The sequence below is a fragment of the Onychomys torridus genome, chromosome 5 (assembly GCF_903995425.1).
Source record: "Onychomys torridus chromosome 5, mOncTor1.1, whole genome shotgun sequence".
NCBI lineage: Eukaryota > Metazoa > Chordata > Mammalia > Rodentia > Cricetidae > Onychomys > Onychomys torridus.
The window spans coordinates 11,132,433-11,146,530 of record NC_050447.1 but is presented as its reverse complement, the minus strand read 5'-3'; the positions used below and the strand labels follow the sequence as shown (position 1 = coordinate 11,146,530).

The 14,098-nt window shown below is 52.6% G+C and overlaps 1 protein-coding gene across 2 annotated transcripts; it reads right to left on the bottom strand.

Annotated features, from left to right (window-relative positions):
- Window positions 1–488: 488 nt before the first annotated feature.
- On the bottom strand, window positions 489–4,477 carry Palm3 (paralemmin 3). Of its 2 annotated transcripts, XM_036188466.1 has the most exons (6): window positions 4,291–4,348; window positions 3,687–3,829; window positions 3,492–3,576; window positions 2,532–2,577; window positions 1,135–2,399; window positions 489–1,044 (listed from the first exon to the last, which is right to left on the bottom strand). In XM_036188466.1, exons 2-6 carry the CDS (start codon window positions 3,800–3,802, stop codon window positions 727–729), a joined length of 1,830 nt encoding a protein of 609 aa, XP_036044359.1. In that variant the 5' UTR covers window positions 3,803–3,829; window positions 4,291–4,348; the 3' UTR covers window positions 489–726. The 2 variants fall into 2 exon arrangements, with proteins under 2 accessions (XP_036044359.1, XP_036044360.1); XM_036188467.1 differs by having other exon boundaries at window positions 489–2,399; window positions 4,291–4,477.
- Window positions 4,478–14,098: the final 9,621 nt, after the last annotated feature.

The following is a 14,098-nucleotide window of genomic DNA, read 5'->3' as shown; positions in this document are numbered from 1 at the left end:
TGCACAGGGTTACTTGTACACAGGCAAAACACTCACGGATTATAAAAATAAATAAATAAGCCAGGCAGTGGTGGCACACACATTTAAAAATTTATTTATTTATTTGTTTGTTAATTATGCATATAGTGTTCTGCCTGCATCCCTGCAGGCCAGAAGAGGGCACCAAATCTCATTACGGATGGTTATAAACCATCACGTGGTTGCTGGGAATTGAACTCGGGATCTCTGGAAAAACAGCCAGTGCTCTTAACCTCTGAGCTATCTCTCCAGCCCCATGGCACACAACTTTAATCCCAGCAATTGGGAGGCGGAGGCAGATGGATCTCTGAGTTCAAGGCCAGCCTGGTCTACAGAGTGAGTTCCAGGACATCTGGGACTATACAAAGAAACCCTGCCTTCAAAACCAAAACCAAAACCAAAACCAAAACCAAAACCAAAACCAAAACCAAAACCAAACCAAATAAAAAAAAAGACACACAGTCAGGCTGTCAGATTGCCTTAACATTTAATTTTCAAGTATAAAGGCTTCATTGCAGAAGGGAGTCAGGGCCACGGGCAGTGGGCGGGGAGTCTAAAAGCCCAGGTGTAAATAAACACAGGGGCCTGCTGGCTCCTGGGTACCACTGCCAGTCCTATGGTACCCTGTCTGTGCCTGGGACCTTCTGCTGGATGCCAGGCAGCGAGGTAGCTGTGAGAGGAAAAGGTTGCTGGGCGGCAGGTGTAGGCTCACATGACCACACAACACTGGCACGTCTTTTGCTTAGGGCCACTAGCGTCTTTGGCCTCAGCTACCTCAAGCTGCCGGGCAGGTGCATAGGTAGGTGCAGGGGGGTCACCAGGGTTGGTGCTGGACACCTCCTGATGGAGCAGTGGCTGGCCTTCCACAGGCTGTTCTGGGGCTGGGGTCTCTGACAAGAGCGGGGTGGTATCCCCAGGAGGACCTTCACTCTCAGCACAGGGCTGAGGCTCCCTGGCTGTCTCTTCCTCTGGTCCTTCTTGCTTCTCCAGGCCCTGCAGTCCTTGCTCCTCTGACATGGCCTCCTCCTGGACACAAAGAGGGGTCCCTGGCTGGCTGGCATCCTCCACCCGAAACTCTGCTCCTTCATTGGATTTGCCTTGCTCTCCTGGACTCACCTCCTCCTTGGCGCCTGGGGTCTTCTCTGCCTCTGATGATGGTTCACTGCCTGCTGTGTCAAACCCTTCCAATGGTTTCTCACTTCCCTTAGCTTCTTCATCCAGTGAGCTCTCGCCTCCTGGCTCTCCTTCCAATGGTTTCTCACTGGTTTTTGACTCTCTGTCCAATGAGCTTTGGCCGTCTCTCTCGTCGGCTGATGGCGGCTCACTTCCTTTTTTCTCTGCCACCAGTGTCTTCTCCATGGTGTCTGGCTCTTCCTCACCTCCTTTTTTCACTTCTGGTGGCTCTTCATCCTCCTTTCCTTTCCTGGCCCACTCTTCCTCCTCTGTTGCTGCTCTCTCTGCCAGCAAAGGGCCCTGGCTGCCTTCTCCCCCCTCCTTTTTGGCCTGGCTTTCCTCTCTTCCCTGGGCCGGCTCTGGCACCTCAGCTGCCCCATGCCCCTCGACCCTGAGCTTTTCTTCCCTCCCTCTCTCTTCCATGCCCTCTGATTTCTCCACTTCTCTTCTCTCCACCTCCCAGGACTCTTGACTCCCTCTGGGCTGTGCTCCCATCCAAGCCTCAGGTCCCCCCACACAGCCTGCCCCCGGGGGTGCTTCCAAGCCCTCCATCAAGAGCTCCTCCCAGCCCTCACTCAGGGCTGCTCTCTCCACCCAAATGAAGGACCCCTCCTCTCCTCCAGGGTCCCCCTGCCCAGCACCCTCAGGACTATCTCTAGAAGCACCTCCCTCTTTCTTGGAAATTTCCACCTCAACCTGCTCCTGGAGCTTTGGGGAACTGATTTGTGTGCATTCTGCATTCCTGTGTGACTCCCCTGTGACATCGGGATCACTGCCTCCCAGCCCCTCCCAGACCACCTCCACCACACCCCTGCCCTCCTTCACCCAAGTGGGGAGCTCAGGGCTGCTGGTGCCCTGCCTAGCCCCGATGGCCTCCAGGACCACCTCTTCCACCTTATCCTCCAGCTCCACACCCGTGGGGTCTGTGGCACTGTTCTCAGTAGCCCGAAGCCCAGCCCAATCCACCTCTACCACTCCATCTCCTTTGGCCTTAGTGACACTTGCCACCCCTAGGCTCAGCTGCTCTGGGAGGGGGCTATGCCCAGGGCAGGGGCCGTTGGCTTCTGAAGAGGCCCCCGTGGCCTCAGGGGATGGCCTCAAGGCTGGCAGGACCTCAATGAGCTCCTCCCTGGGATCAGAGGGGCACTCAGGGGACATGCCCACTGGACCAGCTGGCAGGGAAGTTCTCTTGTCCACATTAGTGAGGCCTGGAGGAATCAAAGGAATGAAGGGCAGGGAGGTCAGGACGATGGGGGACGAAGAGAACCCTCACCCAGATTCCTTCAGGTGAAGTGAACTGGTGGTGACTGTACCCCAGACCTTGGGATTCTAATACTTGCCTGCAGGACCTGCCTCCACGGTGGGCTGAGAGAGAGGACGAGGCCCCTGCAAGTGGAACAGAGACAAGGTCAAACTGGCCCTGGTTTCTACCGCCCAGGTATGTGTGTGCTCTACCTGGTTACCCAATGCTATGTTAATGCTTCCCTGGCCAGCTTGAGGCTGTCCTAGACAAAGGATTTGGGGGGAGGGAGGAAGTGCTGGTATGGAACCAGGGCCCTGGCGCACACAAGGCCAGCATAGTACAGCTGAGCCATATCCCCAACCTGAAAAGACCGGATACAATCAGACCGGAAGAGGGAAGTGATAAACAGAACAACCAATAAATACACAGTGTTTGCACATTGGAACTGGGAGAGAAAGAAGCAGCGATGGGAAGAAACCGGGAGAGGTGTGTGTGTGTGTGTGACAGCGATTCCTGTAGAGACGAGCCTGGGCGTGGCTTCTGGAGGAGTGCAGGGTGGGGTATGCTCTGTCCATAGTGCTGAGTTGGAGAACGTTGTTCCAGGCTAAGGAACAGGAACAGCACTCCCCGTGATCTAGACACGGAAAGGGGATAGAAAAGAGGCAGTGTGACAGCATGGGGTGACGGGGAGAGATGAAGAAAGGCCTGGGGCAGCTGCACACATCTGCACGCACACAAACTCCCTTTGTGATCAAAGCATGGTGGTGGACTGTAATCCTGTCACTGGCAAAGCTGAACAGGAAGGCAGAGAGTTCTAAATTATAATTTCACTGGCCCCTCCTAAAGGCACCTCTGAGCTGGTGTTCCCGTCTTAGGGATAGGGAAATTAAGGTCTAGACAGGAGGATCAACCTGCACAAGAACACAGCAAAGTCACAGTGAGTGGGCTTGACCACACACCAAAGCAGAGGCTGCGTTTGAGAGCACAGCCCTGCGGAGTCCCGGTCTGACGCTGCTGGTCACACCCCCTCCTCTCCACCCCTGTGGTCCCTGCTCACCTCTCTGCGCCAGGAGGGCCTGCCAGCAGGTCTGTGTTGGGCACCTGTGGACGCACTTTGCAACAGCTGCAGCTGTGACTGGAGTCTGAGGGAGAGAGGGGGGCTGCTGGAAGCGGGGCCGGAAATAAACCTGTTCCGTTTCTCAGGGCTGTCAAAGGCTGGGGCATGGCTCAAAAGCAGGCATTCCCGACTCACGAAAATAAGCTGTCTTCCAGGTTACGAATTCGAGCCTGGGCCTGTCCCTCAGGCGACTGTGGGTCCTTGGAGGCCAGGTCCTCCGGCCGCTCTGGCCCTTCAGCCGTCCCATCCATGAGCCAACGTTCTCGGAGAGATTTTCTCTGGACATGGGAAGGGAGTTGGAGTTAGCCATGGGAAGCCTGCCTCCCCACTCATTGCTTACAAACGCCCAGAGGGCGCATCCATCAGGCTGGGAGACGTGCCCATATCTCGTCCCCCAACACCATGCAAGCAAGCAGCCTTCCCAAGCACAGGCACACAACCATCATCCTAACAGCCTGCTCAGTCGACTGGTCCTGCCAAGCCCAGAAAGACCTCCCAATGCGCCCCTCTCCACCCCAGCGTTGGCCTAAGGCTCCTGTCATCACCGCCAAACAGGGAGAAGCCCTCCACCTTCCCTATACTCCTCCAGAGTGGAGCAGCTGTCTCCATGGCTACCTTCCGCCCGCCTCCTCTCCATCTCCCCCTCCCCAAATTGGACAGAGGTTCCTATTGTCTCTCAACCGGCCTCACAACAAAGATACCCCCACTTCACCGCCGGGGCTGGACGGGAGTCGCCTACCTTGAGCCGCTCCACGCGGAGTTTCTCTTCCTCCAGCTCGCGACGCGCAGCGCCGATCTCCTCCTGCAGCCGCCGCTTCTCCTGCGCACACACGACCCAGAGCTGCGGGCGGGCCCAGAGCCGCCCTTCGCCCGCCTCCTCGGGGCTCCCGGGACTCCCGGGGCGTCCTCCCGCGGGCGGGGGCCGCCGAGCGCTGACTCAGCAGCGGGCGGGGCGGGGCGGGGCGGGGCGGGGCGGGGCGGCCGCGCCCCGATGCGGCGGAGGCCGGGCCCAATGGTGGTCCGAAGATGGGGGCGTGGGGCGGGGCTTAGGAATGGGGACTAGGTTTTGGACCACCGGGATGGGGAGGATGGCCAGGATGCACACGTTTGTAGCCCCAAGACTCGGGAGGCAGGAGTGGGATGGTCTCCATGAGTTCCAGGCCGCCTGGACTACAAAGGGGGTAGTAACTTGGAGGCTACTTTGGGCCACAGAGACCCGCGACAAAACATTCTTTAAAAGGAGGATGAAAGGGTTCAAGGACATGTGGGTCTAGATGTAGGGAACGTGCTAGTGAGATGGAGGTCAATATGGGGGCGCAGAGGTAGACATCCAGAAAGACTCAGGCGTAGATAGAGGTAGGGGCAGAGATAGGGTGCAGAGATGGAAATGCGGTAAATCGGGGTGCAGAGGTGTTCAGAGACGTGAACGAGGTGACAGCAAAGCACCCAAGTGAGCCACTTAAAGCTGGGGTGCTGAGGAGCCGGGTCCAGAAAAATGGGGTGAATGAGGTGGGGAAGTCAATAAGGTGGAGTACAAAGGGATTAGAAAAATGGAGGGTACACAGGTGACCAGAGACGGGGTACAGAGGGGCTCCAGGGTTGAGGTGCAGAAGTGGGCTACAGAGAGTTGGGGTGCTAAGAGGTAGAAGTCTGAGATGAAGTACAGAAAGGTGGAGTGCAGAGTGGAAGCCAGGGAAATGGAGCACAAAGCGGGGGTCATGAAAACGAGGGTGCAGAGACACAATTAGAGGTCAGGTTCAGGGTTGAGATATAGAAATAGATTTTAGAAAGGGTTCTGAAATGTGGGGTGCAGAAATACGGAGTGCAAAGATGAGGGTGCAGAGAACTGAGGTCCAGAAATAGGCTAGTGAGGAACGGGGTGCAAAGAGCGCTGTCAGAGACACAGAGTTGAGGTAGGGAGGCGCACAGGTAGACAGACTAGCGTGACGGAGGGGACCGGAAGGTCAGCGCGCAGAGGGTGGGGTTCCCTAAGGAAGGAATCCAAAGGTGGGTGCGACATATGGAGTTCTAAGAGGTGAGGAGTGTGCGTGGCTTTGGAGGAGGTGTTTCTGGGCGTCCCAGATGACACCCTCCATTCAGCCAGTGACAGGGACCAGACACAGGAGCTGCCTGAGGCGTGTCCTGGACAGGATGGGAGCGTGCAGCTCAATTCTTCACAGATCCAGACTCGCCCCCGATGAGGTAAACATTCCCTACTCCAATGGAGCAGGGCAAGAGGAAGCCTGAACAACTCTTGGGATTCTCTGGGTTCTCAGAGTGTGACACTTACAGCGATGACCTCCAGCCGCTGCCGATAGAGGGCGCTCTCCGCCATGACCCTGCGGAGATGGGGGAATGGGGAGCTGAGGGGGCGTTTCCGAGGGACCCCGTCCCTCAGCAGGCGAGCTTCTAAAGGCCCTTTCCTAATTAAGAACACCGGGCTGCCAAGAGAGAGCCCAGTGCCTCTGTTTCCCCCTCTCCACCAGGGAAGAGCCTGGGAAATGACTGGAGTGTGGGAAGGCGAGACCACCACCATCAAGCTAAAGGTGGAATTCACACCATCTTTTTCAGCCTCAGCTGTGAAACGGGCAGGGATAGCTTGACCCCAATCGTGCAAGAGAGCAATCTAAGCAATTTCCACACGTGATACAATTTATACTCAGCTGTAATAACTATCCTTACAGGCTCCCACAGACTCTGAAGTTCTGCCCGGCTCCAAATATTCTGTGTGTCTCTTGCTAGTTCCACGCCTTCTCGGAACCTTAGCTCCCATCTTTAACCACCAGGGTGTGCGGAATGAGGGAATGTGGGGGAGAGAAGTGGCCATTAAACCGTTACCATGGTAACTCCAGGGCTGTCTCCTTTTCACTTGTCTACCCCCTTCCTGCTGGGAGCAAGGGTCACTGGGCCATCCTGCCTAGCTGTGGACTTTGAGCTTCAAGGAGGGGGATTTGAGGTTTACCGTTTAACCTGATCTTAACTCCACCCTTGTTCTAACTGGAATGTGTCAGCATCCTGCCCCCCATCCCCACGGGGCAGCTGGATCTTCATTTAGGGGTCAGGCATTGTCAAAATAACATGGTCACTGAGCAGCACAGGTGTGGGGCTGTGTTAGCCCCACTTCAGCCAAGGGGCAGAAAAGGGTATCTCCCAGCCTGTCTTCCTCCATGTCAGACAGGGTGGGCACAAAGATCTTAGTGTTCGTTAATTTAAATCCTAACACATCGGGGAGAGAATCCCAGCACCACTGTCCACATTCCAGCCAAGTCCTCTCAGACCCTCCCGCCACTCCCTGAAGACATAACAGTGCTATTTATAGTGTCCTAAGTGCCCTGCAGGGCTTCCGCTGAACCACAACCACCTCGCTCAGGCTCCACCCCCACCCCTGGCTGGCTGCAGTCCGCTCTTCCAGCTGACATTCCAGCTAAGAACAGACCCGGCCAAAGTGGCCACAGCCACGTGCCTGTCGGGCTTTCAAATGCACTATCTGTAGAAACACTTAATCTTCCCCGTGATCCTATGGGGCAAACAGTGCAATGGTCCCATTTGCCAAAGGGGAAACTGAGGGTTAGCAAAAGGACTTGTCCAAGGCTGGGGACAATGCCCAATGAGCTGAAGCTCAGAACCAGCTTAAACCTGTGTTCTCAGCTCTGCTGGGGCAGGATAGCCTGGTGTATGCTGTGGCAGGAACAAAAGCCTGTCTCAAACAAGGTGAAGTCAAAGACCATACAAGGTTGTCCTCTGTCCACACACACGTGCAAACATGCACACATACCCTTACTCTCACAACCTTGCACACACACACTCTTACACATACACTCACATAGTCAAACAAGCACACACACAAACTGCACACATACACATCCTCTCACACTCTTGCACACACTCTCATATGCACACACACTCTCCCACACATATACTCACACAAGATGCACTCACACAATGCACCCCCACACACTCACACTGTTACACACTCTCCCACACATATACTCACTGCATTCACACACACACTCACACACTCATGTACAAGGACACACACAGCACAAGACTTGTCCAAAGTCGGGAAGGCAAACGTGAAGCACTTCTCCCTCGGTGCTGGCAACACACAGTTCGGGGTTCAGGGCCTCCAGAGACCCACCTAGAGGTGAGGACTTCCACTGGGTCAGGGGCTGAAGGTCATCTGTCAGGTGTCCCTGGGGGAGGGCTGAAGTCCCACTCCTAAGATGCTATCTCCCTAACTCTTCCTGGGGGGGGGGGATCGGGTTCCCGTTGCTAAGCAACCAGGTTTGTACTTGGTAAATAATGCAATGGAGGGCACAGGAGAGTGAAGGACAGAATTGGGGTCCCTAGTGGAGGGAAGCCCTCTCTCTGGAAGTTTCATAATCCCGTGGAGCCCCTCTAGCCATCCCGCTCCCTGCTAGGGATGGAACCGGACGCACACTAGGCAAGAACTGAACCAATTGCTCTCACTTTGAAAAGCCCTCAGCTAAGGCGAGCTCCCCATACCTTCCTCCACATTGCTCATCTCCAACTCCGCGGTCGCGCCTCGGCCACAACCTGCTTGGTACCAAAAAGGAGCAGAGAAGTGGCCACTGCCTGGCTACGACTTTGCCAGTCTTTGGAAGCTGGAGCGCTTCCGTCCTTCCCCGACTCACTCACTCTGCAAACTTGAGGGGTTTGCTGGCACATTCGTGTACCTGACATTCTCTGTCCCCTAACTTTGCAGTAGGCCCAGCTCTCTGGGGACGTGGCTCTCAAGGGGCCCCAGGTTTGGCCACTCCACGTTCTCCCCGAGGCTGCCTTAGGAGAGGCCTCTGGGTTCCCGGGTTAGGCCGGCGCCCACCCCCCAGCCTTTCCACTCTGCCCATCCGTTCCCACCCCAGACACTTACATGGGTGTGGCTGTGGCCGGGGACAATACGGGGGTCTGCAGGGCCATCTCTGCCCGGTAGCCCTCGCGCGCGCGGTGTGAGCCGAAGCTCCCAGTCTGGGCCCTGGCTGGTGGGAGGGGGCTGCGGGGCGGAGCGGGAGAGCAGGTCCGGCTGGTTTGGGCGGGAGGCGCGGCCGGCTGGGGCTGGGGCAGTGCTAGGGAGCCCTATCAACTTCTCAGGATGAATTATTTACCAGCCTCCGGCCTCCGCGCTGCACTCGGCTGCCTCCCAGTTCACACGCACGCAGCCACGCCGGTGCTCCAGCAGGTGGGGGAGAGCGGCCAAGCACTGACCCGCGGCCGCCCGGGGACCCACGCCTGCGATGGGCACTCAGACATGAAAGTTTTAGTAAAAACCCAGGGTCGCTGCCTCCCTTCTAGAACCTTGGAGCAGCCGGGAGGGAGAGCTCTCTGATTCGGCTTCTGGAGACCATAGTAACCAAGAAGCTCGGGATGAGAGTCACTGTGGACAACTGGCATCAGGTTTCCAGGCCTCAGTTTGCCGCGCTGTGAAATGGGAGAATAAATTCAAATGGCCTGCAGATCAGAAGACCTCGTTGTGTTATACAACGTTTAGAGATGAGGGTGGAAATGAGAAAGGACAGGAAGATGACCTACTCACTCCTGAGGACGCCTTTCCTTTGAACTCTTGAGTGCTGCAATGTCAGACCAACATACCCAGACCAAGTTTGCTCTTCACCTTGTGAGAGCAGCCCTTGTCTGTTTCCGCTGGTGTTTCAGAGGAACTCTGAGCAAAGACCCTCCCCGCCAGGCTGAGTGGTATGCTCACCCACACCTAAGCCTTTCCAGTCCTGACTGCTCCAGGGCTCCGTGTGCCCTTGGCATGTAAAATGGAGATCTCCTGCGTAGACAGGCTCCACCATGCTGGCTGGGGCTGTCGACAAGGGCTGAGACCTCCTGTGTCCCACCCTCTATGGTTTGATTGCACTCCAGCCAGGCAGGTGCCCTGACTTGGGATCCCACTACTAGGGAGGCTGAGAAAGGAGAATGGCAAGATCAAGCCTTACCTGGGTTACAGAATGGGTTAAAAACCAGCCTGGCAAATGGATGAAACTAGAAAATATCATCCTGAGTGGGGTAATCCAGGACAAACATGGTATGTACTCACTCATAAGTGGATACTAGATATAAAGCAAAGAACAATCAGACTGCAACCCACAGATCCAGGGAGGCTACCTAGCAGCAGGGGATCCCAGGATGACTGTGACTTATAGTAAGTTTTGGTTTTGCCCAATCACTGGGCAAGCTTCAGTGAAACATTTCACTGTTAGGATAAGAATTTGTACTGTATCAAGCTGATGAAAGAAAATGCTGGCCATACTTTCAGGAGGGGAGGCTAAAAGCTTTTTAGATTAGCCTATAGAAAAATGTCTGCTGTAAATCAAACAGTGAGGGGAAGATGAATAGGAATCTCACTTACACAACTTAAGCAAAACATAGCTCTCTGAAAAAATGAAGACAGGTTTCTTCTGTATCCCAGAATCTAATCAATACTTACATGTATAATTCAGCTATCATTTGGTTTAAAGGGGCTTATTGGGAAATGTTATCACTTTTACTATTTTCTACAGAGAAAATGTTTTACTGTTTAAAATAACCCTGGACTTTTAAATTAAATTATAACCAGTTTTATTTATTTTATTTTACTTTTTTAATTTCCTGAGCTGAGGACTGAACCCAGGTCCTTGTGCTACCAGTTTTTATGTTCAGGCTATCCCTGTATTATTTCTCCTGTAGTTGTACATAAAATGTTTTTACATTAAAAAAAGGACAAATACTATAGAGTTGTATTGCATGAAATATATAGAATCTACAAATTCATAGAGACAAAAGATGTGTGATGAAAAAAAAAAACCCCACAAATTGACTGGAGAGATGGCTCAGTGGTTAAGAGCACTGACTGCTCTTCCAGAGGACCCGGGTTCAATACCCAGCACCCACATGGCAGCTCACAACTGTCTGTAACTCCAGTTCCAGAGGACCCTCACACAGATATACATGCAGACAAAACACCAATGCACATAAAATAAAAATAAATAAATTTTAAAAAACCCACAAGTGGACAGTAGTATCAGGACATAATATCATGAATGTAATAAAATCAATACAATTAATGTAATTAATGAGTATCATAAATATAATTATTGAATGAATACTGCAAATGTAATCAATGAATACCATGTAATTAATATCATGAGTGTAATTAATGAATATCATGAGTGTAATTTAAAAAATTAATTAATTAAAAAAAAAAAAAAAGAAACAGCCTGGGCACAGATGACACACGCCTTTAATCCCAGCACTCCGGGCAGAGGCAGGTGGATCTGTGAGTTTGAGGCCAGCCTGGTCTACCAAGTGAGTTCCAAGACAGCCAGGGCTACACAGAAAAACAAAAACAAACAAACAAACAAAAAGAAAACAAAGCCCCAAAACCCAGCCTGGGCAACTTAGTAAGATACTGTCTAAAAATAAAGCAGGGTGGGGGATGGGCGGATGCTCAACATGTAGTTTCCTGGCGGAGTGCTTGTCTGACATACACGAGGCCCTAGATTCAATTCCTAGTACAGGAAGAAAAAAAAAAGTTAAATTTGAGTTTCTAGATCATTCTGAAAATATATTTTCACCATGGGAAGAGAGAACACATAAGTGTGTATATGTGAATACACATTGGTGTGTGTTGGAGTGGAACCTAAGGTCGTGTGCACGGTAGGCAAACCTCACCATGAAGTCATGCTCCAGCCCTGTTTTATGTGTCTGTTCTTCTGCATGTGGAGGTAGATATTAGCGTCAGGTGTGTTCTACCCATCTCCATCTTATTTTCTGAGACAGGGCCTCTCACTGAACCACTTGGCTAACTAACTGGCCAGTAAGGCTCAGGAACACACCCATCTCTGTCTCCACAGTGCTGGGATTAGAGACATGGAGCTCCCACACAGGCTCCTGCACACACAGGCTCCTGCACACACAGGCTCCCATGCATGCAGGTTCCCGCATAAGCTTTTGTTTTGTTTTGTTTTTCGAGACAGGGTTTCTCTGTGTAGCTTTGCACCTTTCCTGGAACTCGCTTTGGAGACCAGGCTGGCTTTGAACTCACAGAGATCCGCCTGCCTCTGCCTCCCAAGTGCTGGGATTACAGGCATGTGCCACCACTGCCTGGCCCACATAGGCTTTTTTATGTGGGTGCTGGAGATACAAACCCAGGTCCTCATGCTTGCACAGAAGGAACTTTGGACTGAGGTATCTTTCCAGATGCCTTGGATTTTGTTTGTTTGTTTGTTTGTTTGTTTGTTTTGTAACTTTTTCCATTTGTGGTAGTTAGCACACTTATAATAGCAGACAGCTCTCACTTCTATCTAGGTCAAGAACATCTCCAGGCAGGTGGTGGTGGCTCACAAACTCAGGGGCAGAGGCAGGCAGATCTCTGAGTTCAAGGCCAGCCTGATCTACACAGCAAGTTCCAGGACAGCCAGGGCTACACAAGGAAACCCTGCCTCAAAAACAAAAACAAAAACCATCTGCAACATCCTAAAGGGAGTCCTGTCCCCATAGCAGTCACCCAAATCCCTGTGCAGCTCCCACCCCTACCCCTCCCTGAAAAACCCTCCTGCACCTGTCTGTGGGGTTTGCCTGTTTGTTCGACACACCACACACACACACACACACACACACACACACACACACACACACAGAGGCATTGACACAATGTAGTCTTTTGCACCAGCCTCTCTCATTCAGTATTTTGGGTCTTTTTTTTTTTTTTTTTTTTTTTGGCAAGTTCTCATGTAGCCCCAGATGGTCTCAAAATCACTGAGCAGTGAAAGGGGACTGTGATGTTCTGATCCTCCTGCCTATACCTCCTAAGCACTGGGATTGCAAGAGTGTGCCCCACACCTGGCCAGCATCCTGGTCTCAGTTTGTCCACACCATGGCAACAATCATTTCCCTTTATGGGTAAATAATATTACACTGTGTGGATTGTTCTACTTTTCCCCTTAAGTTTTAAAATACTTTTTATGGTGTGTGTGTGTGTGTGTGTGTGTGTGTGTGTACATGTATGTGTAAGCACATTTGTTTCGGAAATTCTGTAATCAGTCTAATAGCCAATGGTAAGGACCAGCTTGGCCCAAAGGGCAGGGTCTTCTCTGGAGAGATGTGACCCCATAAGAAGCCGAGGGAGCCGGGCGGTGGTGGTGCTCACCTTTGATCCCAGCACTCAGGAGGCAGAGCCAGGTGGATCTCTGTGAGTTCCAGAAAACTACACAGAGAAACCTTGTCTTGGAAAAGAAGAAGGAAAGCTGGGTGAGAGGCTCTCTTGGACGGTGAGGGCTGGCAATGAGCCACAGAGAAAGCTCAGCTTGGAGATTCCGATCCCCCTTGGGAACAAAGAGGAGCAGCAACTGGGCTTGCAGCAGTGTGGAAGCTTGGTGGGTTTTTTGTTTTTAAATCGTGAGTGTAGCACATTGACTTTGCAGGTTAACAAACTCTGACTTGACCCACAGGCTTCCTTCTTTACACATTCGCGTGTGTGAGTGCCATGGCATGCATATGAAGGTATAAGGACAATCTTCCTTGAGGGTCTTTGGCTGTCTTGTTTGAGACACAATCACTGTGCCCCAGACTATTGGCCCCTCGAACTCCCTCCACCTCACCATAGCAATGTTGGATTACAGATGTGTGTTGTGGGATATCTGATCACACTGTGTGAAGATGTCTCTGCCCTTCCTCACCTGCCTATGGCACCTTCTGATTGGTTTAATAAAGAGCTGAACGGCCAATAGCTAGACAGGAGAGGCTAGGAGGTGAAAGGACTGAGCAGACACCATAACAGGCTGTCAGTCTTCTCTCAGAGATCAGGCCTCAATTTCAGTTTCCTGAGACTTGAGCAGCAGTTTCTGGGAGGGCCATGACATAGTCCTTGCAGTAGCTCCCTTTCTGCACATACTCTGACTGCTCAAGGTTCAGTCAGTTGTTTACTGTCTGGGACCCCTCACCGACTTAGAGCTACATGTGTGGGTCAATGTGAATGTGTGAGGCCAGCCAACCCCCATGGCAGGTCAAGGACAGAGCCTGGGCTACTGAGTCAGCCCCCACAGTTAGTAAACGCTAGGCCAGCCAGCCCCCATGGCAGCTCTAGGACAGAGCCTGGGACTTGTCCAGGCCTGCCCCCAAATGATAACTGTAACACCCAACCAGTAAATTCAAAGGTTACATACCCTCACCCAGTCATATGACGCCAAGGCTTGTACCACCCTGCTTGCGGTTTTTCCCTTTAAAAACCCCTCACTCTGAGAGCTCAGGGCCGTCCTCCTCCGTCCGCTGTGTCGGGTGTTGGACATAGGCCAAGCCTGGACTTGCTTGTTGTCAATAAACCCCTGTGTTTTGCATCGGATATTGGCTCTATGGTGGTCTTGCTTGGGGGGTCTCAAGATGCAGGCACAACAGTGGGACTTCCAGGGAGAGAGAGGAACTCTGGGAAGAATCTGAGAGGCAGGAGATTCACCAGCAAGATGTGGAGAGGTTACTATACTGAGGAGAGGTAAGGCACATGGTGGGACGTAGATGAATGTAAACGAGTTAATTTCAGTTCTGAGAGCTGA